General features: G+C 38.5%; 1 protein-coding gene across 1 annotated transcript in view; it reads right to left on the minus strand.

Annotated features, from left to right (window-relative positions):
- Positions 1–13,628, minus strand: part of Col19a1 (collagen type XIX alpha 1 chain) — a 312,219-nt gene that overhangs the window by 19,803 nt on the left and 278,788 nt on the right. Inside the window, exons 42-47 of the mRNA XM_027928313.2 lie at positions 12,729–12,773; positions 12,566–12,628; positions 8,445–8,480; positions 8,265–8,309; positions 5,546–5,716; positions 3,957–4,023 (exon numbers count right to left, since the gene is read on the minus strand). Coding sequence (XP_027784114.2) covers positions 3,957–4,023; positions 5,546–5,716; positions 8,265–8,309; positions 8,445–8,480; positions 12,566–12,628; positions 12,729–12,773 — 427 coding nt within the window. The remainder of the gene's footprint in view (positions 1–3,956; positions 4,024–5,545; positions 5,717–8,264; positions 8,310–8,444; positions 8,481–12,565; positions 12,629–12,728; positions 12,774–13,628) is intronic.

Raw genomic sequence — 13,628 nt, forward strand, 5'->3', positions numbered from 1 at the left:
CAAGATTAGGGAAGCTTTTTGCTATTATTTTATTGAATAGATTTTCTATGCCCTTAATCTTTTTTTCTCTTTCGTATATGCTGATGATATAGAAGTTTGATCTTTTAATTATGTCCCATACTCCTTTCATTTTTATTTTCTTTATTTCAGTATGAATGTGATATTTCAAAAGACCTGTCTTCAACCTCTGATTCTTTTGTCCAGTTGATCTAGCCTATTGTTGAGGCTTCCAGATGAATTTATCAAACTTATAGAGCTCTTTATTTTCAAGATTTATGATGGGTTCTTTCTTAATTTCTTTGCTGAATCTCTCACTGATGCCCTGCATTGTCTTTCTAATTGCATGTCTTCCTAATTTTTCATTCTTTGTATTCTCTTAGACCTCATTGAGCTTTTAAAAATTTCTTTTGAATTAATTTTCAGTCATGTTATCTACTTTGATATTTATGGAATCTGTTACTAGAGAGTTATGATCTTTAGGATGTCATATTACCCATTCCCCCATATTTCTTGTGTTTCTATATTGAGAATTGCAGAGCTGATGAAATGGATATTTACCACTTTCATGAGATGACATTATTTTTTTTAAATTGTAAATGGACACAACACTTCTATTCCATTTATTTATTTTTATGTGGTGCTGAGGATCTAACCCAGTGCCTCACATATGCCAGGCAAGCACTTCACCACCAAGCCATAACCCCAGCCCCAAGATGATCTTCTTAACAAGTGACTGTCTATGAAAGATATGGATATGTCTTGGGGTATCAGTTTGTTATGCAATATTATGTTTATTTCCAGCTGGATAATACAGTGTATTCTTCCTGCAGCTTCATTGTCTGTGTTTAGTGAGTTTGAGAATAGCACATACTGTATTGGAATTGGAGAGAGCCACTATTTCTATGGGTTATGCAAGGGTGAGGATATTCTAGAAGTTGAGGCAGATGTAGTGTAGAAAGTATATGGGTGTACCCTGTGTGGTTACCCCTGCAATGGGAGTAGTGGCCTCTATTAGGTAATCAATTTTCTCAGGCACTGTTGATATTGGCCCTTTTATATGAAAGAGTCTCTGGTATTGGTTGCTCCTGTAGTGATGAGGAGCCTGAGGTTCTTGTCCTCTGATTAGACACTATTTGGGGCCCAGGTCCTTCATGGCTACAGGCAGGAATTGCAGAACCCTTTATGTGGCACTCACACTGTCTTGTCAGCCGTGCATGATCAGACAATGTATGGGGATGAGCAAAGCAGGGGACCTGTGTAGGTGTAGTCTCCTCTGAGTTTTTTGCAATTGTGAATACAGGGATTGAGCAGGATGGGGTCACTGCACAAAAATGCACTTAGCTGAAGTGCTTGCAAGAGCAGAATGTGGTTGGTACCAGGGACTTTTTTTTTTCTCTGAAACTTCTTGGGCTGCATAGCCCAAGGGTAGGAAATGGCTGGATATTTCCCCCCACCCCCTGATTTCTTTCAACTGTATTGCCCACCAGGTATTGAATGGGACTGGTCATGTAAGGGTAAATTCCTCTCAATTGAGATGCTCACAGGAGCCAAGGAGGGTGGAATATGGCCATTGCTGGGGAGTTACTCTCTGGACTTTTAGGCTGGTTGCCTCAGGGGCTGGGTTTGTGGCGGTGTTGCCTAAAACTGCCTCAGCACCTCCCTGTGGGTGGGAGAGTGGTAGAAACCCAGTTGCCCCCTACTTTGTACAGAAGTAGGGGTGGGAGTGTTTGTGGGAACTGTGCAAGGCAGCCATCTTGTTCCTGGTAGGTGCTATCAGGAACCATGTATGACTAGCAACAGCCCAGGTCTCACAGGGCAGGTTCCTGGATCCCCTAGTCCTTGTGGGTGGCTCTGACTCTACTGTACAGCCCTTTCAGTGAGTCTCTGTCAGGTCACTCCACCCAGCCAGATCTGGCTCATGAGGCAGCCACCTGCTGAGCAGTGTAGGAATGTCAATGGGGTCCCAAAGATGGGAACATATAGAAGCTTCTGTCCCTTAAAGTAGTCTAAATTCAGACAGTCCCTCTCAGGATGGCTCCTGGCTACTGCACCCTGGGGATCTCCCTGGAGATGAAGTGAATTCTTTTCTAAAGTCAGATTACTCTGCTCATTTTAGGCCCTTTATCTATTTAAGCTATAAGTCTGCAAAGGGCCACGAAACTTTCAATTGTTCAGGATTGTCAGTATTTGAGCTTAGAGTTTTCTGGGATTCTTTGACCCTTATCTTTGTGCACTTTCCCTTGCCCTGCTTTGGAGCTGGGGTGGTAGATGGTGGATATTTTATTTATCTTGCTACAATGCTGCCCTATCTCTTATTTTTTTCTGTTCTATTACTGAAGTGGCTAAAAGTCACAGTGTGACCCCACTCTATCTCTAGTTCTCCTGTGAAACAAGATAATGTGCACCCAAACAATGAGCCTTCAGTCTCTAATGCTAATTATAATTAAAAATAATCAGGGATCCTTGTAGAATAGCTGATTCCATGTTTGGAGCAAAAAAATTGAAGATGGACTTGGCATATATTATCTTACTCCTTACAAAATTCAACCTATTTTTGGCTTATAATGATTAGCAGTGGAAGTAGGAACCAGGAGATCCAAAGTGGATTTATTTGCAGAAGACAAATAATTTTCACTTTATTAATCTTGAGTGACATTGATTTTTAGCAAATCATTTCACAAAATCATGTGATATCCCTGTGAATAGACAAAAAAAATGTAGAATGGATTTTAGGACAACTATATGAAGTCAGACTATCAAACAATAGATAAATAGATGATTTGCTATTGGGCAGAAAGAATCCAATGGCATTTAGAAAAGCTTAATCCTTGACTCTTGATCTTTTAATTCTATTAACAACTAGAATGATGACATGTTTATAAAATTTAGATAGGACACAGTTATGAGGGTTGGCCTACTTGCCCTGCAAGAGTGTTCTAAAAGATACCTTTAGTTTAGAACAAGGCTTGAACATGAATCATTTGAAATTTAATATGAGCAAGCATAAGATATTGAACAAGCATAAGTACTTAGTCTTTCAAAATAAACAGTCTACAATGAGAAACCACTAAATTTTAAAAAATTGAATAAGGAAGATCTAGGGTTATTAGTTAATCTAACTCAAAATGTTAATAGCATTTTTTTCTTAAGCAATCATATTAATCTAACTCAAAATGTTAATAGCATTTTTTCCCCTAAGCAACCATATTATACTATCTTGGGCTAAATTAGTGTCTAGAGCAAGGGTCATAAAACTTTCTCTGCAAAGAGCCAAATATTAAATATTTAATTTTTTGTTTGGCTTTATGATCTGCACAACTACTCAATTCTGCCCCTATAGTATGAAAATAGCCAGCGAAAATAAAGAAATAAATATGGCCATGTTCCAATGACACCTTATTTATAGAGACAAATTTCAATTTTGGATCATTTTCACATATCATGAGAGATTCTTTTGATTTTTAAAACTTTTAAAATGTGGGAGAAAAAAATCATGCTTAGCTGTGGGCCATACACAGATAGATGCAGGTGGGAGTGACTGGTAGGCACAGTGTTCTGACCCTGATCTAGATCAAAAGACTAATCTGCCTTGACAAAATATTTCTGGCAATGAGGGCAACTTAAACCCTAGCATAACAAGTGGACGAGCGAGACACATTTTCTCCATAAAAGAGAAAAATGAAGAGCATGAGGGACATTGAATAATACCCCAAAGGATGTCATATGATTAGAGGATAATATACCTGTGTTGTCTTACCAACCAGTGCAATGACAGGATATTTCAGGGAGGCAAATTTAACTGAGTACAAGGAAGAATTTTCTATCAGAGCTGCTCCACCATAAAGTAGGCTGCCCGTTAGAATCATCTTGCTGCTATTTCTCAAGAATGTTACTTGGGATTCTTCATAGAGGTGGGAATCAGTGAAAATTTAGAAATGTTATAAAGTAAACCTAACCTTCAAAAATCCTTTGGACCTCTTGATTAATGTACTTCTTTATTTCTTCAAATGAAACTGCATCAGCCTAAAGAAGAAAAAAGATGAGTCTATTAAAATAGAACACAGAAAAAATGAATTAAGAATAGAAATTTTGGGTTGGCATGCACACTTAACTTTTGTAGAGATACATTTTCCAAGCAAAAATGCTTTTGGCAATTGTACTGGATAATAAATATCTTCTGATCAAATGCTGAGAATAAGTTGAAGTGCATAATTGCTTTAAAAGCTGTGAACTAGAATGGTGTCTAGTGATATTAACATATTTTCTATTACTGGAGAGACATAGCTTCATACAATTAGGAAAGTTCCTGATACTTCATTTTATAAAGTTAACCTAAACAGCATTATCTTGATGTTCAAATCTCAATCACAATTCAATTTCCAACCAATCCCTTGACACAGGCAAGAGTCCTTGTCTGATATTACAGTATCCATAAAGAGAAGCTGGAAGAGAACTTAAGGTATGCTGGATTAATCTTTTTTTTAATATTTATGTTTCTAGTTATATGTGGACATAATGTCTTTATTTTACTTTATGTGGTGCTGAGGATTGAACCCAGGGCCTCATGCATGCTAGGCGAGCACTCTACCTCTGAGCCACAATCCCAGCCCTGGATTACTCTTTATAAAATATTTTATCCATGAAATAAGACATTAAATTTTTCCCACTTCATGACAATTCTATAATTTACATGTAATAAGCATTAAATGTATCAAGCAATTTTCCTAATGGAAAATGTCATTGAGATCTAATAAAGTAGGTAAATTGTGTCCGTTAAATTTTTAACCCCTTGTCCAATGGTGTTTTGCATGCATTTGATAATGAATCTAACACTTATAAAGTTTTGCTATAAAATCTTGGTAATTTTAAAAGGGAGTTATTTTTCACAATGACTAGAATTTTAAAGTATTACTATTCTTTATATTTGGTTATTATCTTAAGGTATTCTGGGCAATAAATATATCCTGTACAATGTAATGTAGATTAGATATTGTGACATAGGGAATCATCTCCATTGCTTTCTATGTATGTTTCAGATATGGACATGAACAAACATTATAATGGAATATATAGTTAGATGAGCGACTTGGAAGATCCATGGGAAATCACTATGCAGTGAGACTTTCAGACTGGAGCATGGCTTCAACTCTTCTCTTTAATTAGTGAGTCCTAATTATAAAAGTTCCTTTATAAAAGTGGAATGGAAGGCTGGGTTTGTAGCTCAGTTGGTAGAGTGCTTGCCTAGTATGTGTGATCACTGAGTTAGATTTTCAGCATCACAAATAAATAAATAAATGTCTATTGACAACTAAAAAACAATTTTAAAAAAAGTGGAATGGAAAGACACTCCTCTCAGATGGGTTGTGAAGATCAAGTGAGGTGATACACAGCAAGGCTTAGAGGATCTGGCACAGAAATTAAAAAACAATAGAAACCAGCTTAAGTGTATTTTACATATTTTAAAAAGCATTATCATTGCTCTCATTATAAATGAGGTATATGGTTGATAAAGCTGGGAGCTCCTGAAGGGCTCAGCACTACTTACCGGAGAGCCAGGGATTCCTGGGGATCCTGGAGGGCCTTGGTGGCCAGGGGATCCCATGGAGCCCTTGTTTCCTGGTGGCCCCATAGGACCTATAGCTCCTTTCATGCCTGTAAGGCCTGGTTTTCCTCGTTCACCTTGTGGACCTCTGTCTCCTGGGATTCCCTGGTCACCCTGTTGGAAGGAGGGGAAAGAAAAGAATGATCCTTTCTAGAACCTCTTTAGCTGTGGCTAAGAATAAAATTTTTGGATTCATAGTGGCATTTATTCACTGAGGGACCATGGATAAGTGACTTAAGCTTTGTCACTTAAGCTTCCTTTCTTATACGGATATTAATAGGATCTACTAGGTAGGGCATTGTTGGGAAATACATGAATTAACCCAAGTAGAGTGCTGAGAACAATGTCTGGCACCTTGTAAGCACTAAAGATATAATCGTTATTGATGAAAACATTTGTACTCAGTTGCCTGTCTAGAATGATGGAATTTCAGAAAAGTCAATATCAGTAGTCACTTCAGGCCTGGATCTCCTTCAAAATAATAAAGGAAGATTGCCAGTGGGATCTCATCAGAGATCCTCCATGTAAAAAATCTTCAGGACACTCAAAACCTCGTCTACATTGTGAACTTTCATTTTTTTTGCTCTTCCTGTGCTCTCATATTTGGCCTTTATTAGACTCTTTGAGTTTGTCTTCTGTGCTCGTGTCTTACCTGTTTGTGTGCGTGCATGCACATGTATTCACTGTGTCCTAAATATATACAACTCATGAAGGTGAGAGATGAGAAAGCCATTGTAAAGGTTTGAAGCAGGTGCCTGGAGGAGAGTTGTCACTGAGATAGTTTACTCAATGGCATAAATGAACTACAAGAGAATTTCTTGAAGATGTCAGAAAAAATTAGGAATGAGATCATATTAGATGTTCCTGAAGTTTCTTTAATATTGTCTTTTATGCTGCAACATGTCCACTAGTATATGCAAAAGAGGGAGAGAGTGCACACACAGTGGGTGCTTCAGTTACAGATTTTCAAACATTTAGTTGCACAATTCTAGGAGGTGATGTCCACACCAAATGTGATGGACTGGTGCTTGTGCTTCCCAGAATTTCATCACATTAATCTTTCATTTGTAATTATTTTGCAGAAGGACAAAATGTGTTATCTTGGTTTTAAAGAGTAAAAATAAATGAACAATTATAGAGACCTTTTGTGATCACAGGATGTGAAGAGAGAATCCATATACAAAGAGAAAATGGATGGATCTAATATCAGTGCTACTGTATCTTAGTTATAAAAATGTATCTGTACAGATATATCAACCCAGCATATGCTGGGAGAAATTCCTGAGATAACTTAAAAATAAAAATAAAAAAACTGCAGAAGAAGGGGACTAGTTAAGTGAAATAAGGCATATCCAAAAAGTCAAACATAAAGCCATTAAAATGTAGATGTAGATTTATATTTACAGACAAGGACAGTCATTATATATTGGTAGATGAAAATAATTTATAAAACACATATTTTTCAGAACACTATTTGTTTATATTGGTATACATAAATATGTGTACTATGTGTAAGTGTATTATGTATAAGGGTGAGAAATGGAAATATGTCCAAAGTACCAGTGTTTCTCTGTGTAAGGAGACAAGGCAAACTTTCTTTTTAAATTGATATTTTGTTCATATTTCTTTTAATTAACATGATTTTTAAAGAGTGAGAGAGAGAGAGAGAACTTGTTTAATATTTATTTTTTAGTTTTTGGTGGACACAACATCTTTATTTGTATGTGGTGCTGAGGATCGAACCCAGGCCGCACGCATGCCAGGCGAGCACGCTACTGCTTGAGCCACATCCCCAGCCCCAAATTAACATGATTTTTTAAAATTAGTAAACTAGACAACAGTACACAAACATGTGCCACACTTGTGCATAATAGCATCCCTACATAGAACGACGCATGGTAATGCTCAAGTAACTGGCAGTAGTGGCACAATGCCAGTCCTACTAGAATACATCCAGGTTTAGTAAAGAAAAGAGTGTCATGTTTCAATAACATTAGCAGCAACCCAAATGGTTTACATAAAAGCAAATCACATAAATGGCATTACTACAACTTCCTTACAAATGCACTTCCCCTTTCTATTTCTCTACTTCCTCGCACCATCTTCCTTATTCTCCTGAGAACCCCTGACCGAGAGGGATACTAATCAGGGCAGTTTTGGTTCCCAGGAGGTATGTAGTGAGGTCTGAAGACACTAAGAGTGGCCACAATTAGAGGGATAGTGGTGCTATTGCATCTAGCAGGTAGAGGCCAGGGATGCTGCTGAGCATTCTTCAGTACACAGGACAGCCAGCAACATCACTTATTTGCCCCCAAATACTCACAGTGCTGAGGTTGAGAAAACCCCCTCTAGGTAAAAGGAATCATGGGCAATGGTTAGAGTAGGCATATGTGTGTAGGACAATAGGTGGGCAAAGCTTTCCAAACAGAATAGCAAAGTAGAATTAGGTATGTATAAAGGCCAAAGTGGCAGGTGTACCTTCCATGTGACCTGTTTCTGGGGTTTTTATCATGTTTTATACCTAATAGAGATCTTGGGTCATATACACCTAGACTTTTTCATATTGGGAGATTTGGAGGTATCTATGTGCATAATTGTGTAATTAACATGATGGTACAGTTATAATTAGTTTGAACAGCAATCACAATAGTAATATACATACCCGTTCTCCTTTGGGGCCTCGGTCTCCAGGTTTACCCATGATGCCCTGAAAAACAGATGTCAACATTAAAGTCACTATTTGCCGAGATTCTTAATCAATCTGATTGACTAAAATGTTGGTAGATATTCTGGATGCACTTACATATTAGAGAATTTTAATTTTACCTGGCATTTCACATACCTGAGCACCTGGTAATCCATCTTTTCCATTTATTCCCTATCAAGACAAAAATGATCAATACTTCTAATCTTTCAATAACAGACATAAACACAACAAAAGGGTAAAGATTCAAGGACAGTTTCTTAATTATACTTGTTAGAGCTTGCTGAGTCAATGTGGTAAAATAGAAAAACAAATCAACAGACAGCTCTGAGTTCAAATTCTGACCCTGTCATTTACTAGTTCCATCAACCTCAGTAGCATCAGATGCTTCACTTGTAAAATGAGGAATGGACTTAGAACTAAGGATTCTGCAAGATAAAACACAGCTCCCCATAGTAGTAGCCAAAGGTTCTTTCCACACTTATTTTCCTGTTTAGGTGCATTCTGGGAGATAAGAAGGTGCCCCACAACACTAGGTGGCTGGGGCACAGAATTTTTGTTACCTTCTAACAAAATTTCCAGCAGAGAGAGTCTCTTAGTAACCATCTCAGTTACTAACGAGGGAATTTTACAACATGGCCAGAGTCTGATCCTACTATGAAATAAGTTGTCAGCCACAGAACATTGTTATTCTTCAGCTAGAAAATATGAAAGGAAAGCTAGAAATCTGTAACCATGTTTTTTGAGACTATTAAGTAGTGACTTTTTATTAGAAAACTGGAAGTTTGCTAAACTTTAAAAGGCAGTTTGGGAAGTGGTAATAAAGCCTAGGCCTGCTCGGAGATTTATAGGACTGGGAGAACTATTGGCCAGGAGGTAGATATGAGGAGGAAAAGTACTCCGGGTCAAATCAAATACCCAGGGCCCAACAAGCAGATGTGTTTTGGAGATTTGATTTGAAGAGAGAGCGATCAAGGTGAGGAACATGATTTCTTGGCCAGCAGGCGATTGCATGGGAATGCTCCTCTGAAAAGCCTGAGAGACTTTTATTGTGCTGGGATGGATTCTGTGAGGATGGAACTGCAGACAGCTGCAGGTCTTCCCTGCTGTAAATTACGCTGATATCTGTCACAGTTGATAACCCAACTGCAGCCTCTCAACCTCTCTGAAATATCTTGGGAATTATCTACAGTGCTTTAACTAAGAACAGATTACCTGAAGAGCATGGTTCAAAGAATTTATTACATTCAGGTACACAAGCAACAAAGATAAAGCTCATTAAGGAGAGGAAGCAAAAGAAACAATTGTCACTTGAATAAAAGAAGATAGATCTACTGTAAAAATGTAACTCATGCTTTTGGTAATAATATAGGAAAAGAAATAAGTCTGTCCTTTTTTTCCCCCTCAAGTAATTTATCCAAGACTATCATGGGTGTACCCCTTTGTATATAAAGAGTACAAGAGTCCTGCTTTGGAAATTAATATTTTTTGTTTTTTTTTTTAACTTATGGGTATTTGCCTCTCTCCTTGCCTCACTTGTCTGCCAGAACCCTATACCTGGGTGTGACCAATTTTGTGCTGGCCCCACACCTGCCTCTGAGCAGTGATTGGCTGAAGAAAACTGTGTCTCTTAGCTCACATGTTCTAAGTATGTGATGGCAGATTGCAAGCAGTCACTCTGTTGCCATGTTATTCTTCTATTTCCCAATTTGATTCCTTTTCCTTCTCTCCAAAAGTACTCTTTCATGTATTTTCCTGTTTCTTCAAACCTCTAGCATTACTGCTCTACTCCTCATACCTATCAGATGACCTCAATTCTTTCACTGGGACAATACACATGAGAGAACTCCTTCACCTTCTCTTTACCAGCTTGTTCCATCAACCTTGTACCCCAACTTCTGTAGTGCTACCTCCACCCTTCACAGCTAAGGATGAATGACAGTCTTCCTAGTTAAAATGAATTTTCACCTTTAAGCAGTGGGAGAGGACAGACAACTTACTTAATGTGTCATGAAAATTTTCTCCTCTCAACTGACCCTTTCTTATCAAGATACTAACATGCTGTAATCTCTCCCATCAGTGACCTCCACATCTTTAAATCCAGTGGAAAATTTTCAGCTATTGTATAACTTATTTGTATGTTATCACTCCTTAACTAAAACACTTAGTTCACTTGACACCAATGAAACTCCATTTGTCTGGTTTTCTTCACATCTCATTGGCTGTACCTCCCGGTCTTCTTTGCTGGACCTTTTTAATATTCTAAGTGCCTTCTTCCCTACATTTCCACAGTGACTCCATTTTATCCAGGCCCAGGTTTAAATACCCAAATCTTTCTAATCCTGATCTCTTCATTAATTCTGGATGCATATATCCCCAGCATACTTGACATTTCCACTATCTTTTAGTGCTTCAATATGAATGTGTCCAAAATGGAGAACTCTTGGTTCTATTTCCAAACCTATACTATCTCCAGTCTTCCCCATTTTGCCAAATGACACTACTTTCATATGGTTGCTCAGATTCCAAACCACAGCTTTGACTGGTGTGTCCCTCACATTTCACTTTCAGCCTAACAGCAAGTCTTGTCAGCTGTCCCTTTAGTGAACCTCCTAACTCGCCCTAACCATGACCAGCTGATTTCTACCACCCTTATTTCTCATGGATGTGATTCTTACAGTCTAATCTTCATACAAACAGAGTATTAAAGTGTAATCTGAATTTTTTTCCCTGCTACAAAAGTTCCAAAAGGTTTCCATCATTTCTCAGATGAAAGTCAAACTCCATTCCAATGCTTAGAATTCCTTGTGGGCTGGCCACTGCTTACCTCTCCCTCAGTGTATCCCCCATTCTTCTCTCTCAGTTCATCTTGACTTCATGCCATTTGCTATTCCTTGACCTCACCCCACTCACTTCTATACTAGCCATTTCTTTTGCCTGAAACGATGTTTTCTCCAACTTCTTCATGACTTGATCTCTTTAATGCTCAAAATGCAAGCTATCTCTGACCACCTGATTTAAATCATACTGTAGTGCTTCACTCTAGCTATTCTTCTACCTGCAAACGTGGGTGTATATTTGTTGACTTTGTTCTTACACTAGAAGACAAACCCCATGGGCTGTCAGCACCCAGAACTGTGCTCAGCGTGTAGCAGGTGTTCAAGGATTATTTGTTGAATGAAAAATTATTTTTTGTATAATCCTCTGGGGACCCAATAGCAAGATTTTACAAGATAGGGGTTAGGAATGAGGACTGGGTAAGGGGTGGTGAAGAGCAGGGAATATAATCAATATTTACTGAGCACTTCCCACAGCCAGGCACTGGGAATCCTCCCATATGTCATGTCACTTAACTGATTCACGATAATGAATCATAGTTCAGACTCAAATGGGTCATAGTTCAGACTCAAATCTTCTCTCTAAATTGCATATACTTTCCATTTATAATATTGCCTTAGGGAATATGGTGTCAAGGAATACACCAATCCTGATGTTTCACAGAGGTATTGAACTAGCTTCGTGAGCCTTGTGATGCTTGCTAATTCACCTTCAATCTTCCCCTTCTCCTGAGTTCCCTTTCCCACACAGACTACAGCAAATAAGTAAGCAAAAGGGGCAATGACCTTCCATGAAGAATAACTCTGAGAGTGGGCATATCTGGTTCATCTTCTATCTTCTCTCTCATGACCCTGTGCATCCTTAGCAAACAATAGGGACTAGACAAATATATGTTGAATAGGAATGCTTTTTTGCAATGTTGCATCAATACTATATATCAGTAGTTAAGAGCTCTTGTAGGACATGAGGGAATGATATATTCAGCAGCAGTCATTTATGAAAGTGTGAGAACAAGGCTTATATTTTAAAGGAGGGAATTTGAGAAAATAGCTTCTACTTTAGTCTTCACATGCAGATATTATATCTGTGAGTCTTTGGTTTCTTTGTAATTTAGTAAATGACAGGCCATTTTATTTATTTCTTCACTCTGTGGATTTTAGACTAAAGAAATAATGAGAACTTTCCATGCACTTAAAACAAACGTCTGACCTTTTTCATCACTGAGATGTAAAAATATCATATAGAGAGCTAGGAAACTCATTGAGAATCCCCACTTAGGCCCCTCCAGATCCATGTGTAGAACCTACCTTCTTTAAAACTGTTTATTCAAATCTCACAATTTCGGAGGAGATGGGTAAAGAGGTAATGCTTGGAACACTTCTCTAAATGGCAAATTTTAAATAGTAAAAGAAAACACTTACTGGCTTTCCAGAGGGTCCTTCTGGTCCAGGGAAACCAATATCTCCAATAGGTCCCCTCTCACCCTATAAATGTGTCCAGAGAAGAAAAATTAATTGCCAATAAATGCTTTAAAACAGCTTGCAAATACAAAAAAGTACAAATATGATAAAAGTGGCAACTCACTGGCTCCCCTGGAACTCCTGGAGGCCCTGGGGTACCTGGCTTCCCCTGATAAAACAAGTCAGAGATGTGTTAGGAGCCAAGCTACTGAATGATGCCATGTGCTTCACCATGACTTTCAAGTGCTACCAGGGCAGTAGGTCTTGAAGTTAAAATGGCATTCCTAAAAGGACAGAGTCCAGGGCATTCTGCAGACTCTACTGTAGATTGGAGCACTGTTCTCCGTACATTTGTGTACGGAGGGGTGGAAGGACAGAATGCTTTTGAAAATGTTTAACCAATGTATCCTCATTATTGGAAATCCCCCTTATGCTTCCCCCCCACCCCCCCCCAGCAGCTCATCTTTATAGAGAGGAAGAGCAAAGAAGGTCAAAGAAGTCTCCCAGGCTTTCAATTTCACAAGAAAGTTTTTCTGTTCATAGTAGGACAGCTTTAAAAAAAAAGCACTGGCTTGTTTTGAAAATCCATGTTTCTGTTGAAATGGGGGCGGGGAAAGATTGCTTCAATCTACTGTGGTATGGAGGATGGACACTGTGAAGATAGGGAGACCATGGGGAGGACACTCTTCTCCTGAGAAGTGCCAAAGTGTCCATCCCAGGCCTATGGTATTGCTCTTGAAGGAACTACTTTCTACCCCTTGCACCTAACATGGTTGGGAAAACAGACAAGATGGGATGTAGGTGTGGGGCTGAGAGATGGGAAATCCCAGTAAGTTCTGGGGCATATGAAAAGGAAGAATCTTTTTCTTCCTGTCTAGAATTCTGGGAGAGACTCCTTACAGTACAGAAATGGCAGAGTGGTAAAGTTAGAAAGACACAATGTCTGGGGGCACATTTTTGGCTTCCACAGGAACTCCTAAAGTTCCTGTGGGCCCAAGTGGGATAGGTTAGAGCTGAGAAGACA

Source organism: Marmota flaviventris, chromosome 6 (genome assembly GCF_047511675.1).
Source record: "Marmota flaviventris isolate mMarFla1 chromosome 6, mMarFla1.hap1, whole genome shotgun sequence".
NCBI lineage: Eukaryota > Metazoa > Chordata > Mammalia > Rodentia > Sciuridae > Marmota > Marmota flaviventris.